Source organism: Sinocyclocheilus rhinocerous, unplaced genomic scaffold (assembly GCF_001515625.1).
Source record: "Sinocyclocheilus rhinocerous isolate Xijiao unplaced genomic scaffold, SAMN03320098_v1.1 scaffold299, whole genome shotgun sequence".
Lineage (NCBI taxonomy): Eukaryota > Metazoa > Chordata > Actinopteri > Cypriniformes > Cyprinidae > Sinocyclocheilus > Sinocyclocheilus rhinocerous.
Genome location: NW_015652998.1, coordinates 3290954 through 3316148, shown reverse-complemented (window position 1 = coordinate 3316148; position 25195 = coordinate 3290954). Strand labels below are relative to the sequence as shown.

The 25195-nt window shown below is 38.7% G+C and overlaps 3 protein-coding genes across 3 annotated transcripts in view; all 3 read right to left on the bottom strand.

Annotated features, from left to right (window-relative positions):
* The window catches only part of LOC107715307 (prefoldin subunit 1-like), a 19797-nt gene extending 11355 nt beyond the window's left edge, over positions 1-8442 (bottom strand). Inside the window, exons 1-3 of the mRNA XM_016521385.1 lie at positions 8315-8442; positions 7511-7677; positions 7324-7408 (exon numbers count right to left, since the gene is read on the bottom strand). Of these exons, the coding sequence (XP_016376871.1) occupies positions 7324-7408; positions 7511-7677; positions 8315-8347 (285 nt within the window). The 5' untranslated portion in view covers positions 8348-8442. The remainder of the gene's footprint in view (positions 1-7323; positions 7409-7510; positions 7678-8314) is intronic.
* Positions 8443-9069: 627 nt separating this feature from the next.
* Positions 9070-16030, bottom strand: LOC107715415 (proheparin-binding EGF-like growth factor). Its single transcript, XM_016521551.1, has 6 exons — positions 15840-16030; positions 15274-15477; positions 14718-14907; positions 14164-14319; positions 13980-14068; positions 9070-13896 (listed from the first exon to the last, which is right to left on the bottom strand). Exons 1-5 carry the CDS (start codon positions 15880-15882, stop codon positions 13993-13995), a joined length of 669 nt encoding a protein of 222 aa, XP_016377037.1. The 5' UTR covers positions 15883-16030; the 3' UTR covers positions 9070-13896; positions 13980-13992.
* An 836-nt stretch (positions 16031-16866) lies between these two features.
* LOC107715414 (heterogeneous nuclear ribonucleoprotein H-like) lies at positions 16867-22221 on the bottom strand. The gene is made up of 11 exons (XM_016521550.1): positions 22124-22221; positions 21553-21663; positions 21276-21431; positions 20620-20763; positions 20053-20191; positions 19047-19228; positions 18840-18949; positions 18584-18719; positions 18400-18483; positions 17551-17649; positions 16867-17457 (listed from the first exon to the last, which is right to left on the bottom strand). Exons 2-11 carry the CDS (start codon positions 21635-21637, stop codon positions 17369-17371), a joined length of 1224 nt encoding a protein of 407 aa, XP_016377036.1. The 5' UTR covers positions 21638-21663; positions 22124-22221; the 3' UTR covers positions 16867-17368.
* Between the last annotated feature and the right edge of the window lie 2974 nt (positions 22222-25195).

Sequence of the window (25195 nt, the reverse complement as noted above, 5' to 3'; positions counted from 1 at the left end):
TTTTAGTAATACAAATAGAACTAAGTGAAAAACAGGCTTTAATATGTATATTTATATATAAACTAACGATGAGGCAATAATAATTGGCTCAAATAAAGTATCAAAACCAAGTACATGGTTTTATTGAACAACTGTTAAATACATAATATAATATGCCTATATTATAACAAATACCTGCAGAGGGCGCCAACGGCCTGGTGATGTTTCATGTGATTCAACGACGTTTAAATCCATTTCATTGCAATATTTGGCCATATGCAAAGTGAGAAACTTTTATTTTTTTGACCATTGCGCTTCGCAGCTTTTTCAGAATGTGTCGCGCTCATCAGCTGCGACTCTGCAGTTGGATACTATTATGCGCTTCTCATGTTTATAGGACCAAAAATGTCTAATTGGCTAGTAATGTTAGTTAGGTTGAGAGTGAAAGCTGTGTTCCTCTCATACATTGGTAGGCAAACTCCTTAACTCGAACATGATATCGTGGCATCAACATAACATTTAAATGTAGGAGGACTATCTTATTTTCCCATATAGCTAAGAGATCCGGCACGGTGCCGGAGAACTGTAAGCCCTGACTCACTGATGCTCCAGAAGGAAAAACGTGCATTAAGAGCCAGGGGTGTAAACTTTTGAACAGAATGAAGATTTTTCTTATTTTGTCAAAATATCTTTTTTTTCCATTTAGTTCTGCCCTTCAGAAGCTACTTACATGTATCCCAGAAAACAAAATAAGTTCAATTTACCCTGATTTTAATGCACCGTGTTTCCTTCTGTAAGATTTATACTACAGCCCCCCTCAATGGCTCTGTTGATGATGCTTTGGGAGGAGGAGCTAAACCTGGTACTTGAGAAAAATGTTTGGGACTCAATCCTTGCTCGAATACACTCATCATCAATTAATGCTAGGCATACTCTCATTCAATTCAAGGTAGTGCATAGAACTCATTGGTCCAGAACAAAACTTAAATTATTTCCTGATTTTGACCCAACCTGCCTTCGTTGTGCAACTGAACCAGCAACTTTACTACACTCTTTTTGGTCGCGTCCCAAATTGTCTGACTTCTGGGGGAGAGTGTTTAGGTGTTTCTCTGATATCTTTTCTTTACCAAAGACTCTAACCCCTTAATGGCATTGCTTGGTGTTTTACCAGAATCTGTCAAGCTGACCACACTGCAGGCTGATTGTGTAGCCATGGCAAATTTATTGGCTAAGGTGACTCATTCTCATGAATTGGAAGTCAACGGTTCCCCTACATATCGCCAATGGGTTTTTGACTTTCAACATGCTCTTAAAATGGAAAAGATCAGATTTGCAATGAGACAGAAGCATAATCTCTTTTTGAGAGTTTGGCGCCCTTTCCTGGAGACAAATATGTCATAGTGCACCCCCCTAATTATTAAGTTTTGTCCTAAGAACTGAAGAAAAAAAAGATAAGAACATTATTTAAAAATATACAAAATATTCTTACATTTATTTTTAAGTTAGAAAATAAGAAGAAAATAGCAGTTAAGAATACATTTATAGGAATGCTTTTATAATCTGGCCCCTGGTCACTATGGGATATGCAACGGTCACAGTGCAATGAAACCAGCTGTCATCGGGTTTGACGAGGTACTTCTTACGGTGGGGTTGGGCTGTAACACCAGGGAAGCCCTGGGCCTCATTCCAGAAGTCACCACTCACCAGCCCTGAATTTATTCAGGATGATGTCATGGCCGAGCCTGGAATTACACCCAAACCGCCCAGCGCACCGCAGCCAAAGTCAGACAGGCCCAGACACGATGCTTCATCAAATGCAGTAGTTTGACAGTACACAAATTCGAAGCAGCTAAAGTTTATAGACTACCAATCAAAGGTTTGGGGTCTGTTTTTAAAACAAGTCTCTTATGCTCACCAATGCTGCATTTATTTGATCAAATATACAGTAAAATAGCAATATTTTAAAATATTATTACAATTAAAAATAATGGTTTTCAATTTTAATATATTTGAAAAGGGATTTATCGTTGTGATGAAAAATCTGAATTTTTGTCAGCCATGAATCCAGTCTGATTGACTGCTTAATATTTCATATTAATGGCTTAATTTTTTTGTGAAATTATGAAACTTTTTAAAATAATTCTTTGATGAATAGAAAGTTTAAAAAACAGACTGAAATAAAAATCTTTTGTAACAAAAGTCTTTACAGTCACTTTTGATTAACTGAATGCATCCTTGCTGAATTTAATACTTTACAAGTATTAATTTATTTAAAACAAATCGTACTGACCCCAAGCGTTTGAATGGTAATGTATATATTTGTAAACAGTTATTAAATGAACATTTTAAATGTAATTTTAATTTAAACCATTAATTATAATAACATTTAAAATTACAAAATTAATTCAAATGCTTATTTCTACTATTAAAAAAACCCTTGGTCCAAATTATGAAGACATGTATATGAGAGAGAGAGAGAGAGAAAGAGAGAGAGAAAGAAAGAAAGAAAGGATTTTGTGCCTATACTCTTCTGATACTGATACTTGATGATTGTAGCCAAAGGGTAAATACTTGCACAAGGTCATGACTTGAATGTTTTGATCTACATTTTCAACACAGACTCAGAGCTGGAGAGAGATGAAGAAATGATTCTGCATGACACATCAGACCCAGACAGATGAAAGGTGAACTAGACTACTGTACCTGTACTAAATGTCTCATCTGTGCCTATGTTTCACTGCATCACAGACCACCCTTCATCACTTTTTATAAACTTGTATCAAGCGGCTCTGACACAATTCACCTGCACTGATATCTCACATTCTGCTTAAATATAATAATCAATGTACAAAGAGCTTACTTAGTCCGATAAGAAATCTGGATTATCCCTAAAGCATCTCTAAACCAGCATTGTGTGCATTGTATAAAATTAACAGTATTTTTAGTACATGACTTTAAATTCCCATCATAAGGAAATAAATACTTCCTCTCATCCTTCTGATGAAATTTTCCAAACTTACATAGTCTTAAAATATCTTTCAAGCAAAATGAATAGAAGCACGCCTCACAATATGACACCTCGATGACAGGCTGTGCTGTTTTATTAAAACTTCTCACCTGACTGGGGTCATATCTTGAGTAAGAAAAAGAAAATGCAAATATGATAAAGGGAAGTTTCCAGCAAAAGCCTGCTGCATCCCCCTCATGTCATGCGAGTTAAAAATAACAGCAATGATCTGAAAGCTGTTTGAAACAGAAGGTCGCTGATCAGAAAGCAGGACCTCCCAGGTGGTCAAACACCTGAACAACTGCCTTTTCACTCTGTCATTAACAATGACATCTGTGAGAAGCATGTGAACTTTATCGGAACGCTTTTGTTCACGTTGTGACTGATGTGGTCACAAACTCACAAGCTCACAATCTGTTTCATGTGCTGCATAACGTTACGCTATATTAAACAGAGGGTGTATTAAATTTCATTACCGGACTGGATACTTTACATAATAACATGCATTTGAAAAAATGACCACAAAACAAAGTTTAAAGGCCAGTTGCCATGCAAGGCGCTAACTTGCTTGTGCTGTTTAATGTGTGAGAGATGCCTTCTTCAGCTCATTACTTATGTCTTACTATTATATTCTATGTTGTGCAAATGCTAAAAACTAAAAATCACAGACATATTTCCATTTTGCAAAACGGTTTGTCTTAACAGTGAGCAATTTGGCATTTAACTTCATGCAACAGAGAAAGAAGTGCTGTAATTTTGAGTAAAACTTGTATTTAGAGAATAGTTGGTGAGTGTCAAACTGAAACTACCGTTCAAACGCTTGGGGTCGTAAAATGTTTTCATGTTTTTGAAAGGAGTTTCTTATGCTCTCTATTTTAATATATTTAAGATAATTTATTCCTGTGATTGCAAAGTTGAACTTTCAGTAGCCATTACTCCTGTCTTCAGGGTCACATGATCCTTCAGAATAATTTCTTATTATCAACGCTAAAAACATTTGTGCTATGTAATATTTTTGTGGAAACTGTCATGCATTTGTTCAGGATTCTTTGATGAACAGAAAGTTCAAAAGAACAGCATTTATTTGAAATCTTTTAAGATTATAAATGCCTTTGCTGTCACTTTTGATCAATTTAATCCATCTTTGCGGAATAAAAGTATTAATTTATTTAAAACTTTTGATCAGTAATGTACACTAGAAATTATATTTTAGAAGAAGTAACTAACAGGATTATAAAAGACTTTACAGTAATAAGTACATTTCATAAATAATAAAATACTACAGCTCTTTAAAATAACGACTTTTAAAATTCCTTACAGTATAAAATAAAAAATAAATGTAAAAAATGCAATAAAAATGGTCAGTAAGATTTTTTATTTTTTATCTACAGTCACCTTGGACTCTACCCATTTCATAATGTCTATGCTACATTAGGACACAATCAGAAATCCCTCAAAAAACTAACAAACAAGCAATCCAATTTCAAAGGAACTTCGAAAGAGCAGATCATTTAAATTCGACGCTGGTGAGACCAAAAGCTGTGACAACATCTACAATTATCAACACCCCACAAAAGGAGAAACATGATGCGACACTGAATCAATTGCATCAGTCATTTTCATAGAGGCCCACATGTAGATGATCACGATGACATTTGTCATCACAATTTCCTTACAATGAGTTCTTGGTAAGTCAAATCAAGAATGAATACATCAGCCCTTTCACAGTTTCTCTCAGACCACCTACTAAGTTCTAGTGCAGCTTTCTCACTGGCTAAAATGACTATGAATGGACTATGAATTTCATAAAAACTTTAGGCAGTATTTTACAAAAACAAACATGGGGGTTTGGCTGTACATTGTCCACAAATAAGGACTTTATGCCAAATGAATCAAAAGTCCAGGCAAAAGGATGACAGCACAAATAATATAACATGCAGCATGTGAATGTTTATGAGAAGATAAGTATATCATGAGGGCTATGTAGCTCATGTGGCTTTACCTTAGTGACGGGAACGCTGCGATGTATGCCCATTATTTTAACCGCACATATACCTTCCCCTGAATGCACCACAAACACCAAATGTGAAATTCTGAGTGTACTTTTTTTATCTACAGTCACCTTGGACTCTACCCATTTCATAATGTCTATGCTACATTAGGACACAATCAGAAATCCCTCAAAAAACTAACAAACAAGCAATCCAATTTCAAAGGAACTTCGAAAGAGCAGATCATTTAAATTCGACGCTGGTGAGACCAAAACCTGTGACAACATCTACAATTATCACACCCCACAAAAGGAGAAACATGATGCGACACTGAATCAATTGCATCAGTCATTTTCATAGAGGCCCACATGTAGATGATCACGATGACATTTGTCATCACAATTTCCTTACAATGAGTTCTTGGTAAGTCAAATCAAGAATGAATACATCAGCCCTTTCACAGTTTCTCTCAGACCACCTACTAAGTTCTAGTGCAGCTTTCTCACTGGCTAAAATGACTATGAATGGACTATGAATTTCATAAAAACTTTAGGCAGTATTTTACAAAAACAAACATGGGGGTTTGGCTGTACATTGTCCACAAATAAGGACTTTATGCCAAATGAATCAAAAGTCCAGGCAAAAGGATGACAGCACAAATAATATAACATGCAGCATGTGAATGTTTATGAGAAGATAAGTATATCATGAGGGCTATGTAGCTCATGTGGCTTTACCTTAGTGACGGGAACGCTGCGATGTATGCCCATTATTTTAACCGCACATATACCTTCCCCTGAATGCACCACAAACACCAAATGTGAAATTCTGAGTGTACTTGCAAAACTGTGGGAGAAGCATGCAAATATGTCTCAGTGGAAAAAATAACCGCACAAGCATTTGGGTTTTTAAAGAAACAGAAACTGAGCATAGCTTCCGTGTAAACACTTAAAGCCACACACACACACACACACACACAACAAAAACATAAGATCTTTCTGCATCAAAATACTATTTATACATTAATTTGCATAAAACATTATTTAAATGTGGTCCAGTGTCATTAATAAAAATACATTTAGTCTTTTTCTTTGCATAGACATTTTATGAATTGTCTAAACTTTCTACTTCTGATGGTTTTAGTCATCTTTGTAATAGAACCATGACAAAGCAATTGAACAAGCTAACAGTTTTGACAGCTTCTTTTTGAAATTCACAAATTTCTACAATACAACTACAAATACAAGACATTGGCTCTGTTTACACCTGGTATTAACATCTGTCTTGGGTGATTTGATCACAAGTGGTCGACCTAATCGCATTACTGCTTACACCACATGCACTTCAAACGTATTGGACGTTGGACCACTTGTGATTGGATTTCATCAAACTGGGGAGTTTTCCTTTCATGAGTGCATACATCACTGTCACTGTATCAATGCATGTGCACTACTGTTCAAAAGTTTGGGGTTGGGATTTTTAAAGAAGTCTCTTATGCCCGCCAAGACTGCAATTATTTGATCATAAATACAGCAAAACAGGAATATTGTGAAATATTATTTCAGTAATATTGTGAAATATTGTTTCAGAAATAATTCTAATATGCTGATTTGGTGCTCAAAATTTTTTTTTTTTCCATAATCAGTGTTAAAAACAGTTGTGCTGCCTAATACTTTTGTGTGAACCGTGACACATTTTGTCTTAAACAGCAATCTTTCATAACATTATAAATGCGCAGATAAAGCACAGAATAATAAACTAATATTATTATTAATAAAATATATTTATATTATAAAACACAAATAATATACTATAAAAATATATCTGAATTTTATCATTGCTATTTTTTTAAACACAAATATGATGATTAAAATGGAACACTCAGTTATTATTCATTAAATGAATTTCAGATATGATCTACATTTAGTTAACTTAACTTTTACCCCAAGAGAATTATCTGTGTCACTGCATATGGCATACTGAAGCTGTTCTGTGTAATCTGTATATGTATGGAATTCTATCATATTTTTCAAGATGATGCATAAACAGCAAACTGTGAAACGTTGACATTTTATCAGTGGTTGATTAAACAATTACACATTAGCATTTACACTAATGTATGTGCCACATGCAACACCCCTAAAATGTGGTTTCAGTGACTAGGTCCAAAACAAGACTTTGTTTACACCTGTACTGAACACTTGTGATTGGATCTCAACATGTATGTTAATACCAGATGTAAACATGTAAATCAGTACTCCTGAGAAGTAACAAAGTTTTGAGATGCATGACAATGTGTAACTGAGAGAGACGCTTTACTTGTTTTTTTTTGTGGTCCTAACTTACCTCAAGCTCCTTGACCTTTTCATCTGCCGTCTTCTGCTTTTCCAAAAGCTGATTGGCAATCTCATCTTTTGACTGTAAAATGAACCTGGAAAAAGTGAGAAGATGGTCAAAACAGTGAACAACAGAGTTAAAAAAAATAAATAAAAACTCATTTAGGGCAGATTTTACAGCAACAAAATGTACATACATGCGTCCTGCTCCCTCATACATGCGAGTGCTGTCAGGGAGCGATGTGATCTCTGCGTGCGTGAGGTTGGCGTGCTTCTTCATGCGGCTCAGCTGTTCGATCTGCAGGTCTGCCAGCTTCACCTTCTGCTGAGTGTCAACCATTTTAGCCTGCAACACTGCAAAGGCCTGTGGCATACAGATGTGAGGATTGCAGTTTGAGTTAAATGAGATCTTAAATGCAATATCATCTACTTTTCTCATGCCTTTAAAAATGTTTTATTGGATGTGAATGAGAAAGTTATTATAGAAGTACCTGAAGAAGGGTTGTTCTATATACTACAAACTCAACCATATGGACTAAAGTGCAGAAATGACTGAAAATGCACACTAGACTCTTTAAACCTTTTTGCAAAAGGTTTTTTATTTTAATCATACATTTCATCAAAAAATATCGCAGTTACGAATAATTAGCAACAAAGTAAACATTAAATAACCAAAATGACAGCTATATTTTGAAAGCTTCGTACATCGTTTGATGTATGTATACATATTAATTTATAAAGGGTTTACAGTAGTAAAGGAATTCACAGTACTAAAAGTGTAATATCTATGATATTTTGACTTTATACCAAGAATAAGTAAATAAAACTGAAAAGCATTATAGTGCACCGAGGTTGCATATTGGTATATCACATCGCTTTTACAGTTCCATGCCATAATTCTAATCTACCCGAGTTTAAAAACTCTTTACTCGATTAATTTATATTGACGAAGCATTAAACCCGTTTAGTTTCTATGAATAAATCTGTATACCCTCGTTTACCTTTTTCAACTCAAGGTCTACGGGAGCCGCCATGATGCTGAGTAGAACGAGGCACTGCGCATGCGCAAACTGGCCGCGAACGCTAGTGAAAGGTCTGCCTAGACCCCCTCTCGCCTGGACAGCATTTTCGGTTTCGGACAGACGGCTGGTTCTCAAAAATGCTCTCTAGATAGGCAGCACGGTAGGTTTATAGAAACAGCCTCAGTTTTAAAATAGTGTAGCACAGGAATGGCACGGTGCATAAGATATTAAACGTGTGCAAGACTTTATATTTATTGTGAATAATACTGTAAGTGTAATGTTTCAAAAGCCAATGCTGCCTTTTCTATTTTTACAGCCAGTTTTGCACTACATCTGGAATGTTTCAATTCAGTGCTACATTGCTCAAGAAAATATCTGTAATTATTAACATGTTAACATGTTGTTTTGTCTTGTAAAGTCATGTATGTTCTGCACTATGGCTCAAGGAGTCACTTTATTTAGTTTCTTCTGCCATACAGGAGACAAACTATAGTAAACCAACCAGCACATGCACATTCCATGATGTATACCAATACATATACAAATGTATATGAGATGTATATCACAAAATAACATAACACAACATATTCATTCCCACCCCAGTGACCTCTCAATTTTTTAAACTTTACAAAAAAATAAATAATACAAGACAAATATGCTACAACATATATTATAACATACATTATATATTATAATAATATAAACACTGAAAATAAGATCACAGACAGTCACAATGTTTTTTAAACAATTGTTTATTAAAGTGAAACAGTAATTTCATTGGTTGAAAATATTTGGTTATCATTGCTTAAAATTAGTAAATGAAATCATGTTATTTTATACTATACACAGTACTTAAAAATATTTTGATAAACATATTCTAGTTTATTTCACTTAATTTAAGCTACACTTTCTCAGTAATGGATATACCTACAAAGCCCTGTGTCAGACATTCCTCCACAGTATGTGATTTAATTTATTGCATTTTTAGAGCTCCACAAATCTGTTTATTTCACAGTTTAGCTATAATATTATTAAAACTATACTGGAGGGTCTTCCATATGTGATTGTACAGTCTGTTATGCAACTTCAGTCCTATTATTATTTGATTGTATCTATCAATAATAAATATCTATACAATAAAAACATGTACAAAACTAACAGTGCATTCAGTACACAAAATTGTTACATATCAAAATAAATAACCAATACATTATAAATAAATAATTACAAGTGCTTTGTGGTGTTTCCGACAGTACTATAGATTTAGACTGATGGGAGAAACGCTCTGGTTACAAACGTAACCTCGGTTCCCTGAGATAAGGGAACGAGCGTTGCGTATACATGCTTATGAGGGAAACTCCTGTTTACTCTGATACTGAAGCCTGATTTGTTCAAGTTCATATACCTGCATGAACAAATGGCGCTTCAACCTGCCAAAAGGGGAGGGGCCGACTACTATATAAGTTGGCTCAAAGCGCCATTCGTCAGAATCTTTCGACTGTCAGCTGCAGCCATCGTCTCGCGTGCAGACTTATAGCACGACAACTTACGTAACACTCGTTCTCTTATCTCAGGGAACCGAGATTACGTTAGTAACCGGAGCGTTCCCTTTCGAACGGTCTCTCCCGTTGCGTATATACGGTTATGGGGAACGCAGCCAAATAGCACTGTGCTATAAGTAATTGCATAACTAAGAAGTTCTGCGTGTCGAAATAAGGGCCCTTAAGAAGCATGAGTATGAATGAGCCCTGAGCTTAACTCGCTGGGGACTACATAGTAAAACATACATAGGACGACCAGTCGGCGGCCGCACAGATATCGCCAATAGAGATCCCACTGGACCATGCCCAGGAGGAGGCCATTCCTCGAGTTGAGTGGGCCCTCACCCCAATAGGGCAGTGAGCTCTCTGTGGCATAAGCCAGGGCTATAGCATCGACTATCCAACAAGAGTCATTGTTTCATAACCGGCAGCCCTTTAGAGCAGCCTCCGAAGCATACAAAGAGCTGCTCCAAGTGTTGAATCGGGCCAGAGCACTCAACATACACTCTAAGAGTCCTAACAGGGCAGAGTGGATTGGGACCCTGCTCGTCCTTTGAACTAGGAAGAGCTAGAAGGGTAATAACTTGTGCTCTAAACAGGGTTGAGAGCACCTTAGGCACATAGCCGCGTCTTGGCTTGAGGATGACTTTACAGTCGTTAGACCCAAACTCAAGACATGAGGCACTGACTGACAGTACTTTCAGGTCACCTACTCACTTGACCAATGCTAATGCCAAGAGGAGGGTGGTCTTGACCGACAGGTGCCACAAATCAGCCAACTGGAGCAGCTCAAAGGGAGGACCTCGTAGGGCCCTAAAGACTATAGATAAGTCCCAAGTCGGCACAGAGTGAGGACGAAGCGGGTTCAACCTCCGAGCTCCCCTCAGAAATTTAATGACCAGGTCATTTTTACTGACTTATTGGCCAGCCACGAGAGCATGATTCACTGCGATGGCTGCCACATAAACTTTTGAGTGTGGAACATTGGGTGCGCCCTTTATCCAGCAACTCTTGTAAAAAGGTTAGCACGTGTGGCACGTCACAGGAGGACGGGTCCAGGCTGCGTGCTGTACACCAGTCAGGAAGGCATACAAGTGAGCGCAGGGCCAATCGTGGGCCCGGGCATCTTGGTGCTTCAAAAAGTAAATTGGGCAGTAAAAGTTGTCTTCTTAGGCGAAGAGGTCTACCTCTGCCCTCTAGAAGACAGACCAGATCATTTGAACCGGGGCGAGCTACACTGCCCCTGTACAACATGTCATTTGAGCTGGATCGAACACTGTCCCCAGGAAGACGATTCACTGGCTGGTTGACAGAACTCTTGGCTAAATTGATCTTTAGCCCAAGTCGCTTTAGATGGTTGAGTAGCAACGATATGTGAGCAATAAGTTCCTGCTCCGACCTGGCTAGCAACAGCCAGTCGTCAAGGTAATTCATGGTGCGGATTCCCATCTGCCTCAGAGGGGAAAAGCCGCATCCATGCACTTCATAAATGTGCGTGGGGCCAGAGACAGTCCGAATGGAAGGACTGTATATTGATGAGCCACCCCCTCGAATCTGTTTCTAAGTTTGCATCTTGAACGGCCATTTCATAAGCGTGCGGTTTAGATGCCTGAGATCGAGAATGGGCCTGAGCCCGCCATCTTCCTTGGGAACGAGGAAGTAGCAGTTGTAAAAGCCTGACTCGCTGTTTGCTGGGGGAACGGTCTCTATGGCTCCTTTTGCAAGCAATGTTTGCACTTCGGCCTGGAGAAAATGAGCATCGTTGTGCTATACCGAAGTTTGAATAATACTTCTGAAGCGAAGTGGCCTGTGAGCGAACTGGAACGAGTAACCTCGTTCTATGGTTTTTACAACCCATACAACCTTACACTTTTACAACCTGACACATCCGGGATAGCTTTCCAAGCCTGAAGCCAGATGGACAGTGGTTTTAGCTTTTCGATTGGCAGATTGCCACTATGGGGTAGGGAACTGACCGCCATGGCAGTGAGAAGAGGAGAATTGCTCTTTTGAGCATGTGGGTCCGCTGTCATAGCAGTAATTTTATTGGGCTGAAGGGCGGGTCCAGTTAGAACAGAGCTTCCATCGCCTACAAGGCTGGGGAATGGAAAGCAGACATGAGCCTTCTTTGAGGGAAATCCAGCCTCTGTGAGACTTAGCCCTTTCCTCTTCCTCTCTTGCTGATCAGGACAGCTTTTGAGGCTCAGGATCCAGCGTCAGATGTGGGTGGGGTCCTTGGCGTTTCGGAAATGGAAATCGTTTCGCCATCTTGAAGCGCTGTTCAAGCCCAGGCTCAGATCTCAGAGGAGGCTGGGACTTTAATGGCGCAGCTTTGGCAGGCTGTTGAGTGGATGGAGCCTTCTGGTGACTTGTAGCAGCCACCGAACTGGAACGTTTTGGCATGAAGTCCTGCATAGCTTGCGAGGATTTCTGAGCTGCTGTAAAACGCTCAGTGAATCCATCCACGGCTGGGCCAAACAGTCCCTTTGGAGAGACAGGAGAGCGACTCTGTCAGCGTCCCTGATTTCAGTTGAGTTAAGCCAAAGGTGGCACTCCAGCACCACGTTGGCTATGGCCTTGACGATCGCCTGCACAGTGGCCTTTTTAGTGCGCAGAGCCAGGGCAGTCACTGTGCGCAGTTCTTTGAAGGCCTCAGGACTCTGTCCAGACTCATCCATGCCATGGAGGAGTTTGGCCTGAAACACTTGTAGCACCGCCATCTTTTGAAGCGCTGAGCCAGCCTGGCCAACCGCTACATAGGCTCTATTCGCCAGAGCGGAGGTCGTTCTGCAGGGCTTAGACGGATGCACTGCATGAGCTTTTACCCCCAAAGCTGATGGAGGGCACAAATGAGCAGCAATCGCCTCTTCCAAAGGGGGGAGCTTGCTGTATCCTTTTTCTTCAGCACCATCAACAGAGGTGAGAGCAGCAGAAGTGGAAGAGTTAACACGAGCTGAATAGGAGGCGTGCCTTCGTGAGAACGCGGATCAGCTCGCTGTCCACGCTGGGCCGTATTGGTTGAAAGGATGGGAGGGGATCCGGGTCCTCACCAGGACATGCCCAGTCCTCTGTGTCAGAGGCCGTCAATGACATAGAGGGGCGCTGGCCCTCACGTGTGAAACACACCAGCGAATCGAGGTGCTGCGGGAAGAGTGAGGTACATGGGACTTGAGCCAGCATGACATCACTTGAGCCCAGGGGATTCCTGCTGCCCCGATGTTTCTTCCTCCGAGGCTCCTGGGTGGGGAGAAATGAGGAAGCAGGCTGTGGAGGACTGCCTCTGTTGAAAAGGACGATCCGAGAGTGAAGCTCTCGCAATTAGGGTAATCAGTCCCGGTGAGCGCAGCCCAGTCAAGCGACACACTCACCGTGCCCATCTGCTTTTGAAATTTGCTCAGAATTTGCTCTTTTAAGTTGCCGGATGGCTGCAGGGAAGGAGCTCAGCGATCTTCCGCTGCCAGGGGCTGGTCTACGGCGAGCTGCTGAGCTCCGGCTTCTAGCGTCAGCTTCGGCGTCGGTTTCTTGCTTCAGAGTCCAGCAAGGAGTCGCTGAAGGAGAAAATTTTGACGAATGGCGCTCTGAGACGACTTATATAGTAGTTGGCTCCCCGCCTTTTGGTGGGTTGAAGCACCATTTGTTTGTGCAGGTACACGAACGTGAACAAATCAGGCTTCAGTATCAAGAGTAAACAGTAGTTCCCCCATAAGCATGTATACGCAATGGGAGAGACCATTGGAAAGGGAACCAGAAACACCCTTTTTGAAATAAATAAATAAGCAACAAACAAAAAAGCAACTTGATTAAAGTCACAATACATTCATTCGGTTCAGTCCTCTCAGTATGTTCTCCACAAGGGGAATACATTGATAAGGACATTGTACTGCACATGGAAGCAGCATTCAAAACATCCTTCATGCCAGTGTAGACAGCCACCATGACTGCAGGACATCAAGGGCATAGGATCAGTTTGAATGGGGGCTATCTATCCATGGGTCACATGTCCTTTTGGCTTTCTTCGCCCTGTAAAACAGTAATAAATATTATTTTGTATTAATTTTAATAAGAAACAAATAAAATCTGGCCATTCATTGAGAACTATTTACCTTTCTTCCCTTATCACTTCTGTACTGACGTTGCTTCAAGTTTGACCTTTTCTTCTCTTTCTACATCAGCATCATCTTTTTTGTGGTACCTGTAAGAAAAACATGCTGAATATCTAAGGAATTTTGTAAAACATCAATGGTTTAATAATTAAGAATAATATAATGCTGATTCATGGTAACTCACCTTAGTGCCAGCAGAATAGCGATGATTGCGAGACACATGAGGGATAGGACCACAGCTATGACCGCTAGAGCTGTGGTCCGGCTGTAACGCTGTTCCTCCTTACCAACTGGTAGGGTAAATATATGGCATCTCTCTCCTGAGTATCCTGCTTTACAACTGTAAGAAAGACCATCCAAAAGATCAAAATTAGTTCAACCGCACAACAGGAGAATCATATCAAATAAATAAATTCATTCATTCATTAATTAATTTATTCAAATATTCATTTAGATTAAATTCCTATTCTGTAAAAGCAATAATTCTGTTATCTTTTATCATTCTACTCTTTTTCTGCTCTAATTTTGTGCTATCCTGATCTACTATTCAAACTGTATATTGTAATATTGCTGATATTGGGGGCCTTTATATGATTAACTGCTTGTTTTTTTCCCTCATTTGTAAGCAGCTCTGGATACTGCTAGATGAATAAAAGTAAAGGTTAAGCCTAAAACAAAAGATGTCCTTAATTTGTTGAACAAAAACTGGAAAAAACTAAAGAGCTGTATGAAACTCACACACAAGAATGAGTGTTCAACTCCTTCAGATGCTGACACACTCCGTGAATGCAAAAATCTTTGTATTCCTCCAGGCAGGGGTTCTTCTTTCTTCCCTTGCCTTTTCCTTTGCCCTTCCTTTTTCCTTTTTTTGTCTTCTTCTCAGTAGTGGGAATCACTGATGGATGTTTGGGTTTGGTGGAAAATGCCACTGTTAAGCAAGAAAGAGCGGTGATGTCAGTCCATGATGATCTAATATCATACAATAGTCTAACACTCAGTTCATATATTCCCGTATTCACTAGCATTTCCTGTGAAAGTATACGGCACTTAGTTTTATTATTATTTTTAATAATAAAATAATAATCAATTGGTTTAACATAAGTAGTTATTCCACAAAGTGTGACTTCAAAATGTACTTTTTTATATTTGAAACAATTATACTATAAAGTATATAATATATATATATATATATTTTTTTTTTTTTGCAGTAAAATGTAGGCATATGGGCACTAAGCATTGAAACACTAACTGACCACTTTTACAAATTGCATTCAAAGAAATTAAGCAACTCTACCTCTTGGCTGGTTAGAGTCATAATCCTCAGAGAGATAACCGTCTTCATCATAATCGTTATCTTCATCCACAATAGTCCCACTGTCCACCTGGTGCTCCGTTGTGTTTATTTTCTCTAGGGTGTGAAAGAGGTTGACCACTGTGGTTCTGGGTTTGGCACTCTCATACCTGTCCACAGAGGCGCCACTGCACACCTTGAGTAACACTGGAACAGAACAAGACACTTTATATATAAAACACATATTTTGTGTATCTTGCATACAGTCAATATGTAAACGAAAAAGAAAAAACAAATGGCAAAACTGAAAGCTGATGGTGATTATAGATACGCGTATAATGCAAAATGTTAAATCAAACCACGGAAAAAATAGGGAATAAAATGAGTAATCTGTCAAACGTGGTTAGAATAAGCTCGACAAATCATTTACTTTTAAAATAAAAAATGTCGCTGAAAAGGTCTCGCACTCATTTAAGAACCTCGTGTAACAAAGTGCCACATATTGGGCAGGTCCGCGTGCAAGATATAACAGCATATTTCATTAAGAAGTCATAGTTTTAAACACTCACCGAAACCACATACGAGAAAGATCACGATTCGTAACGTATACATATTCCTTTTAGTATAATCCGAGATATTACAGGATCAGAAGTTGGTCTCACTGTAACGTTACCTCCTCGCCTCCAGCACAGTCCGCGATCTGGACGCAAATGCGCGTGCTGGGGACCGTGTCAAAAGTCTCGTGCGGAGTGCTGGGAACAAAAGCGCGCGCGGGTGCAGTTATATAGACCCGACACACACTTCCCTTTTATGAATTATTGGCCACACCTAATCAATCATCAGCACATAAGGCACAAAGCTGATATATAGTCCATCTAGTGAAGATTGATTAAGAATTTGACACGTCAATAATTTGAGGGGACAGCAGTGTCACAGGTTTATTACTGTCAAGTTAATAATAAATCCATTTTAAGATGGAAACTAGCTTCTAGATTCCAACTAGCTTCCAACTACTATGATCCAAAAAACCGCTTTAACTTAAACTGGTATGACCAACTCATAGCTGGTTTAGTGATTATCCACAAGTTTGGACCTGCTATGAGTTTAAACTGAATTTATCAGCAGTGAACCAATATATCATCAGTAAAAGATTGGGTCATGCTTTAAAAATATTATATATATATCCCGCTAACTTTTGTATGCCTGTGATTTTTTTAAATAGAAAATGGATGATAAATCGGTTAAAACAAAAGTTAAAACTGTCTAAAATCACTGATTACTTTTAAATACATGCATTTTCATGTATTATTTCAAGATACAGAAAACGTTCATGACAGTTCATTAAAAAATTGTGATCATTATCTGTAGTTGGATCACTGGCACCACCTTGTGCTCAAAATAATAATCTGACAATATGCAGACATAATCCATAAATTCTAATCTTTTTTTATAATCATTAGTGAGGAGCTGCCTAAAAGAAAGCCTATATTAGTCCAGTCATGCTAACTTGGTTGTTCTTGAACTACAGTTTATTGTTGGACCTTTGTTTTAACCTAATGATTTTGTCTGACAGAAAAAAAGACAAAACAATGTGCATAAAGCAGAGACAACACATTTGTGAATGTTTATTAACCACATAAGAAATCAAAGACAGACCAATAGAGCGAATAGCGACATTTACAATAATGAAAATTAAAATATGCATCTTGTGAAGTAGCCAGACAAGAAAAGAAAAACATTTTCCAGTTTATTTTTAAAAATCAGTTTCAACAGTTCTTTCCGCATTATAAAAAGTGGAGTTGCAGCACCTCGTGCCATGAGAGGCTGGTGTTCTATAGTCTCTGAAGTGAACAATTTATCTGGAGGATATTTACAAGCATGGGGCTAATGGACAATTGCCATGACTTGAGCTCAACGGCTGATCCTTCAACTCAGGAATTGCAGGAAATGTAATACTGATTCCAACACTGAGGTTCAGAGTACAGGTGGGCAAGGAGTGAATCTGATTCTTCCCATAGCCGTCATCAAAAAACCAAAACCAGATGGCCTCAGCAAAATCGAGAAGTCCCAACACTCAAATATATTCCTTCAGGTGCGTCTACATGCCCCAGCCCCCTCCCATGCCATTCATGCTGACTGATCCACGGCTGCCGCCATAATAACTGCTGTTCATTCCACCCTGGCTATCTATTGAAGTACAGAAATAAACATGTGAAAACCAGAAGAGTGTGCAAAATTAGAAAATATACAACTAAAAAAAGGTACAAAGTTAAAACCCACTGTAGTCATTGTAGCCTCCCATGCTGGACTGGTTGCTGTATCCTCCAGTGTAGCCTCCACCCATCTGCTGCGCTCCATGTCCATAAGACGACTGGTTTCCTAGAAAAAAATTAAATAATAATAATAATAATATTATATACACACACAAACATATATATATATATATATATATATAAATAAATAAAAGCACTAGTTTAGTCTCAGACTCAGTACAGCTGCTTCTCTATTATTCAGGGTTTCTCCAAGTTTTATGAAGGTAAATTTAAGACCAAGTAAAGAAAGTTCAAGGAATAAACTGAATGCAACACAATATGTCAATATGGTCTCGAAATGTCATGCATTGTATTAGCAATACTTCAAAGTTTGATAATACAACTTCCAACAGGTCTCCATTACCTTTTAATTAATAAAAAATACAAAATAAAAGTTTTGGGCTTAAATACCTCTGCTCCCAGCCACTACAATATGGAAATCATCTGCATTTTTGTCTTGTTTTTCGATGCAAAAGTCCAAAAATTCTTAGACATTTACGTGATGAGAAGCAAAATTACATAAGTCTAGTTTTAAGAATATAACATTAATTAAATAATTTAAAAAACAATTAAATTGTTCAATTTCCCAGAAAACAAGACTTCATATCTTCAACTTGCATCTTAAGTAAATGTGTCTTGATTTAAGGATGTTTAGATATCTGTATTGGAAAATCTCTTTTATTTACGAAAGCGTGAATTAAGACTTTAAGACCTTTTAAGACAGGCAGAAACCCTAATTATTGTGCCATTACCATCACATCAACTTGCCCTTCTCAATTTAATTTGAAAATTCACAGTAGTTATACCATTAACTTACCCATCCCCCCAATCATCTGCCCGCCATAGCCCCCGTTACTGCCCCCTGCTGTTGAGTTTAAGAATAACTCAACATAACGGTGTTCTGAAAAGGAAAAAGGGGACTGTTTATATACACAAGATTCCCTTAATTAATAACAGTAACACAAAAACAATTCTTTCTAGTCAGGATACACCTAACTTACGCATGTTGGCTTTGTCCTTTGACATTGCAGCCACTGCATCTTCATGTGTCGCAAATTCCACGTCAGCTTCACCAGTTACCCGCCCATCTGGCCCAATCTCAATGTGCACACGCACCGGGTTCAGAGGAGAGAAAAACTGCACAGAAAAAGTTTAACTTAATTTAAAATGCATATATTTTTAACATCCAAATATATTTCCAAATGACCTTAATTTTCATAAGTCATAAATTAAGCATATTAAACGGCTCCAACTTACATTGTAGATGTCGGGTTCTGTTGCCCGGTAAGGGAGTCCCCTCATATGAACACAATGACCTGTGGTACTCTGAAAATTACCACCATCACCATAACGTCCATCTGAGGCTCCTATTAAAAAAAAATACACAAGTAAAATCAAAGAAAGCACATGCAAGATGGCTAAAGCACAAAAATGTGGCACATTGGCAAAAGCAGCTGGTCTCACCTCCACCGTATCCGCCACGTCGCATCCGATCAAAGGATCCCCCACGACTCATGCCATTGTAGCCTCGGCCTCCTCCGCTGGGTCGGTCGTAAGGTCCTGGTCTCTGCATGCCAGTGCCTTTACGTGGGGGTTCATAATGTGTCCGCACTTCAGCTCGGCTGCTCTTAAAGATCTCAATATACCTACAACCGTACACATGAGCATTAAGGTGCAATGCAAGAACTCAACACAGACACTCCTGTTCAGAAGCAAAACGGACACCAAAGAAACAAAATTATAAGTATGACTCTGTAAACATTCCCCTGTGCTACATGTACAATATACATGCATTTGAGTGTTTGATATTAATAAGCATTTTTGACCATCTTATTCACAAATTTATATACGTCTCCATTCTAGAGCTTTATAAAAGAACATTTAGCCCTTCTATAATTTAAAAATAAAATAGTATACCTTTAATAGTTGACGCAAAAATGAAAATGTACTCACATCTTGAATGGCCTGAGGGTGTTCAAACGTTCATTTTTGGGTCAACTATTCCTTTAATAATATTGTTGCTGTATCCCAAGTAACAAAATTCAAAGCTTTTTAAACAACTGTTAAATTTTGCTGTGCCATCCATGCATTCAACTTTCAGCATAACAGAAAATAGAGACCCATTACACAATCCAGTCTAAAATGGTATTCAAACCGGCTGCTGCAAGGCACTCATTTGCATACTTAAGAATTAGAAAATCCCAAGATGCCCACGTGCACCATTGCAATGCACTACATATGCATTCAGCCTTTTTGAATCCAGACATTTTCATGACTGCTCACAAATAAAAACATAAGAAAACAAAACAGCAGGAATCCATCAAGGCCCTGGGAGCCCTCTGGTAAAGACGTGTGCTTGTCCATGTGGCGTGTTTAAGTTCATGTTGCATACCACTTTGAATGTTTACTGTAGTAGGTGTTTACCACATGAAAAACAGCTATCCGTGAAAATCCAACCATCCATCCCCACCTGTGCCCTATTCTTTCCTTGTGTTTCTTTAGAGCCTTTTCGGCTATATCCTGTGAAGCAAACTGCACGAAGGCCTCCCCCGTACTCCTCCCCTGGAAGTCCACCGGCAATGTTATCCCATTTGGCACGATTTCCAACCCTTCAACCCAAGGACAGATAACCCCAACGGGGACATATTAAATAAATCACATGCCCATTTACAATGTCTGTTTTGTTGTTGTTTTTTCTTGAATGAAAATAAGGAATTAAAACAAAAAAGCATATTGCAATGAAGCCTACTGGGAGAGTTCCACCACTTGGGAACATGGCCTACAAGTGGGCAAGCATTCCACTAACTTGGCTTAGCCTTGATGATAAAGTGGCCATCCCAAAAATTGGTAGCTAACAGAGGAATAATCCTAATGTAGCAGAATAATTTGGGGCAACAGTGCTGGATTAACTAACGAATCGTGTCAAATTATTCTAGCAACCATGGGAATGGTCAGATTCACCTCAATGAGTACTACGCTTGGCCATTACTTCTCCCGATGACTATGTGAAGGGCTGCAAGGAGGCGTTTGAATATACCTGAGAAAAACTGCACAATCTCTTCCTTGCTACATCCAAATGGAAGGCCGCGCAATCTGACCAGTCCATCTCCCTCTGTCTCTGGACAGTTTGGACCAGTGTGCTTCATAACCCAGTCCATTTCCACATTGTTTGATTTGAATACTGAGAATAAGATCAGAAAGAAGACAATTCAAATTGTGAGGTAGTGCTGCGATTTACAATAGCGGGTGAGGCAATGTTTTTTTTAAAGAAGCCTTATATGCTCAACAAGGCTGCATTTACTTGATCAAAAATACAGTAAAACTAGAATAGTGAAATATTATTCAGTTTAAAGTAACTCTTTAATTTTTATTTGAATATATTTTTAAAATGTAATTTATTTCAGCAGCCATCAGTTTCACATGATACTTCAGGAATCATTCTAATATGCATGCTTAAGAAACATTTTTTCTCATCATAGCTGAAAACGGTTGTGCATAATATTTTTGTGGAAGTTGTCATGCTTTTTTTAAGGATTCTTTTGCAAATAGAAAATTCAGTAGAACAACATTTGATTTGTTTTGATAAATTTAATGTGTCCATTCTGAATAAAAGCATTCACTTCTTTAAAAAAAAAAACATACTGACCCCAAATTTCTAAATGGCAGCGTACATAAAAACTCTGATCTTCGTACCTTCCACATATCGATGTCCCATTGTTTCTCTGTCTTTTTTGATTGCCATTTTCAGGTCTTCCTCTGACTCCAACTCCACAAATGCTTCTCCACTTGGTCTGCCTTCTCGTGTGTATGTAAAGTGGACGGCTGTTCCATTGTTGCCAATTTTGCTGCCTGAAAAGAGATGTTTCCACTTTGTTAACTTTAAAGCATAAAATCCTCAAGAGTATTATGAGGATCGGTATGCAGACTCCACATTCTTACAATAGCAAAAACCTTACAATACAATTCTTACCGGAAAAAAACCTGGACACTTCTTCTACAGAGCACGACCAAGGCAAACCCCGAACACGGACGACAAATCCTTCATCATCAGCCATGATAACACAACGAGTCTGCTTTCAAGCTAGAGAAAAACAGATGAGAAAAACAAAACGTTCATACACCGCTCAAGTATTCCTGATGAAGATACTGAGACAAATACTGAGAAGCACCCTAGTCAGTGACTTGAGAAGCAACAGTGACTGCAATCACACGGACTATTTAGTCTTTACAGCAGTGGTGTCCACTTCAAGCTTTAGCGGTAGCTGGCGTAGGGACCGCTTTAAATATATATAACATTGTTAAACTGACTGACCACTAATGTTTACTATGGAACAAAACCAGCATCTACTGGCTCTTTTATGAAGGCGCATTAGGGCACGTACTCACGGCCAGTACTGAAACAAAGAGCGCACGCAGGCCTCTGAAGGCCGGCAGCGTCAAAACAGATACTCCTTTAACGCAAACAGGACTTCAGCCTGTAAAACTCTTAAATTGTACATTGTGAATATCATTTTTTAGAAAATGAGTAATACAAGTGATACCTTGGTATAATTGGTATTTTCTCTGCTCAGCGTGGTCACGTTTGAACGTTTTTCTGCTTCTCATTCAGTGCAGAACATGACAACTTCCGGTGAGTTTCCACGCCCACTTCCGCATTCTTCTTCTTTTAGGTTTTATGGCGGTTGGCAACTCAACTTAAAAGATGCATTACCGCCACCTATTATACTGGAGTGTGGGCAGCGGAATGACTTCAAAGAAAAGAGGGGGGAAAATGCTAAATTCTCTCACTACTAATTCCACAGCGAATACTGACAGATGATCTGTTGTTCTTTTTTTTGATTGCTACTTCATAGCAATGAATGAAAAAAGCAGCATCAGTGCGGCCTGTTTTGATCCATCTGTAAATATGAATAGTTCATCCTGATACTGCTTTACATAGTTTTGAACTATTACCTACTGTGGTATTATTTTTGATTTATCCTTTAATATTGGTTGTAGGCTTGTATCTACAGAGACGGCTTTATACATTTCAGAGACGGCAAATGCCTTTGCATTCCCATCCGAAACTATAGAAACTGCTTTAATTGTGCTCCGAGCGTTCTTGTAATAGTCTTTGTGGGGTGTACCCTACTATGTCCTTGTAAATTTGTCCAATATGCCAACATGATCTTGACCCTCCTAATACGCATCTCTTCACCTGTAATGCAGACACAGGTGATGATTTAAACGCTCTTTTATTAAACAAATCCAGAGTGCCTGTGCCTGTTCCACATCAAGCCACTTTTCCATTCAGAGCCAACGTGTTGCTTTTGAAATAAATCTGTAATTTATTTTGCTTAAACATTGTCGTAGTTGGGTTATTACTGTCTATATGTCAGTGTTTTTAAACGACATTACTGTATTTGATATGCTATTATACCTGTGTGACTGAAAGTTTCACACTAAGATACTTTATTATACCAAAGTGCACCTAAAACATTGCATTTTCCCTAATGTTTAAATTAAATAAAGAAAAAATGGTGCTTTTTAAAAATATATGCAATTGGTTTTATTATTATAAAATATTTGAGTATTATGCATTATTATTATTATTATTATTATTATTCTACACAAACGTTCAAGTTATCGTTTTTACATTTAAAGAAGCATTGATGTAAATGAAGTCTGTTTATAGTATTTAATCTCAGCTGGTTGTTTCAGCTCTGGAATATTTATCTATATTGTAGTCACTAATAATATACCCAGAGCATTGATATTCAGAAAGATGAAAACATTGGAGGATGCGGGCATCGATCCCGCTACCGCTTCCCACCGATCGAGCCAAAGAAAGTAAGCCCAAAGTAAGCCCACGAGCCAATCGCGTTTCTCTCCTGTGGCTTACTTTTGACCAATCGCCGGCCGCTATTATTGTCATCTTTGCAATAGATAAGGCTATGGTTTACTTCATTATTGAATATCGGTCATTATTTGTTCATATATAGTGTGTATTTTTGGAAAATGAAACGTGCCAATATAGCTAGCTAGCATGTACACGTATTCTTCAGTAGCCTACCTGGGAACCTGTAACTTTTCCCATGATAAATACAGAACAAAACATGTCGCTCCTGATCAGATAAATTAAAATCATCCACTAATTAAGCTATATTGCTGTCAATAGGTAAGGGCTTTATTTAATTTCAATCTCGTTTTATTCCACATATATTAACATTAATCTGCATTTACTAGGGAGCAGTCATTGAACCCGAAGGCATCGCTGGGTGGGACAAGGTCCAGGATCTGGTTGGTTACCTGGTGGGTCTTCGTGAGGCTCCTTACCTCACTGACCTGCAGGTGACAGAGGCCATCCAGCTGTGGACAGCTCACCTGATATTGATAAACAGCGGGTCAACTATCAGCCTCGACATCAGCCTCAGCTGACGCATGGGCGCTTTAAGGAACCGAAGCGGTCCGGAGTCACACCGGGTGTGGAGAGTGTGAAACGGTGTCTGATTGAACATCCTGGGGGTCCAACACAGTGGCCCAGCACCAGCCGCTTGGTTGAGGCCATTTGTATGAAGCTGTGTGCTTTACACAAGTCGCCGACTGAAGGCTGGTGTTTGCACCCCCAAGTGGTCTAAAATCCTCTCGGATACCACCACTTCCGAGAGCTGGCACTTAACAGTCGCAGGTTGATGGATGAAACAGTGATCCAGCTGTTTGAGCTAAACCAGAGGACACTCATTCAGTGGTAAGCAAGGCATATTATTTGCTTCAAATTAACTGAATACTTCTGAACATATATATAATACAAGTAATTTATTTTCAGGTTTCAACAGCGGCAGAAGTATCAGGAAATGAGTGTCCTCGCTCAGGGACTGACTCCACCTGACCCAATTGCTGTGGATGATACACAGCTTCCTCCGCTGAGGGAAAAACTGGATGAAGCGCCATCGACATCAGGCCCAAAACATCAATTTATCCTTCCGCCAATTCGAGGACAGGCTCCTCTTCTGCAACCCGGTCAACAGCCCGCTGCTGCCACCAGGAAGTGCCCCATCACACCTGCTCCCACAGCATCAGGAGTTGTGCAGCCCATTTCATCACCATTTCACACACACACACACACACACACACACATATATATGTGTGTGTGTGTGCGTGTACTCATTTCAATATTTGTGTGTATTAATTTTAATAAAACATTTTACATTTGAAGTGTCTTTTGATCAGATAAATTAAATCTGATAAATTATATCAATCAAATCATATCCCACACAAAAAAAACACATCTTTGAAGAAACATTTTTATTCATTTTATTTAACCATAAACATAAACATGTAATATGCTTTTTAAAAAACAATAGACACAAAATAATAATATAAATCGATATAATGATATGTCATAGATAAATGAAGTCGCAGTTGATTGCACACTTAACAATACACATGATGTAGTCAACAGATGTCAGCACGGCTCAGCTGAGACCGACCGTCCTTGGATACTTAGTATGCAATTGGTTTTACTATTATAAAATATTTTGTAAATGAAGTCTATTTGTATAGTGTTTAATCTCAACAGGTTTTTTCAGTTCTGGAATATTTTTCTATATTGTAGTCACTAATAATATAACATA

Coding starts and splice junctions, on each gene's coding strand:
- LOC107715415 (XM_016521551.1), bottom strand. CDS start 15,882: ATGTATACGTTACGAATCGTGATCTTTCTCGTATGTGGTTTCG. Junction 15,478..15,839: donor CTTTCTCGTATGTGGTTTCG/GTGAGTGTTTAA, acceptor GTTCTGTTCCAG/TGTTACTCAAGGTGTGCAGT. Junction 14,908..15,273: donor TGACTCTAACCAGCCAAGAG/GTAGAGTTGCTT, acceptor CTTGCTTAACAG/TGGCATTTTCCACCAAACCC.
- LOC107715414 (XM_016521550.1), bottom strand. CDS start 21,637: ATGGCTGATGATGAAGGATTTGTCGTCCGTGTTCGGGGTTTGCCTTGG. Junction 18,484..18,583: donor AAAGGACAAAGCCAACATGC/GTAAGTTAGGTG, acceptor TTTCCTTTTCAG/AACACCGTTATGTTGAGTTA. Junction 17,650..18,399: donor GCAGATGATTGGGGGGATGG/GTAAGTTAATGG, acceptor ATTTTTTTCTAG/GAAACCAGTCGTCTTATGGA.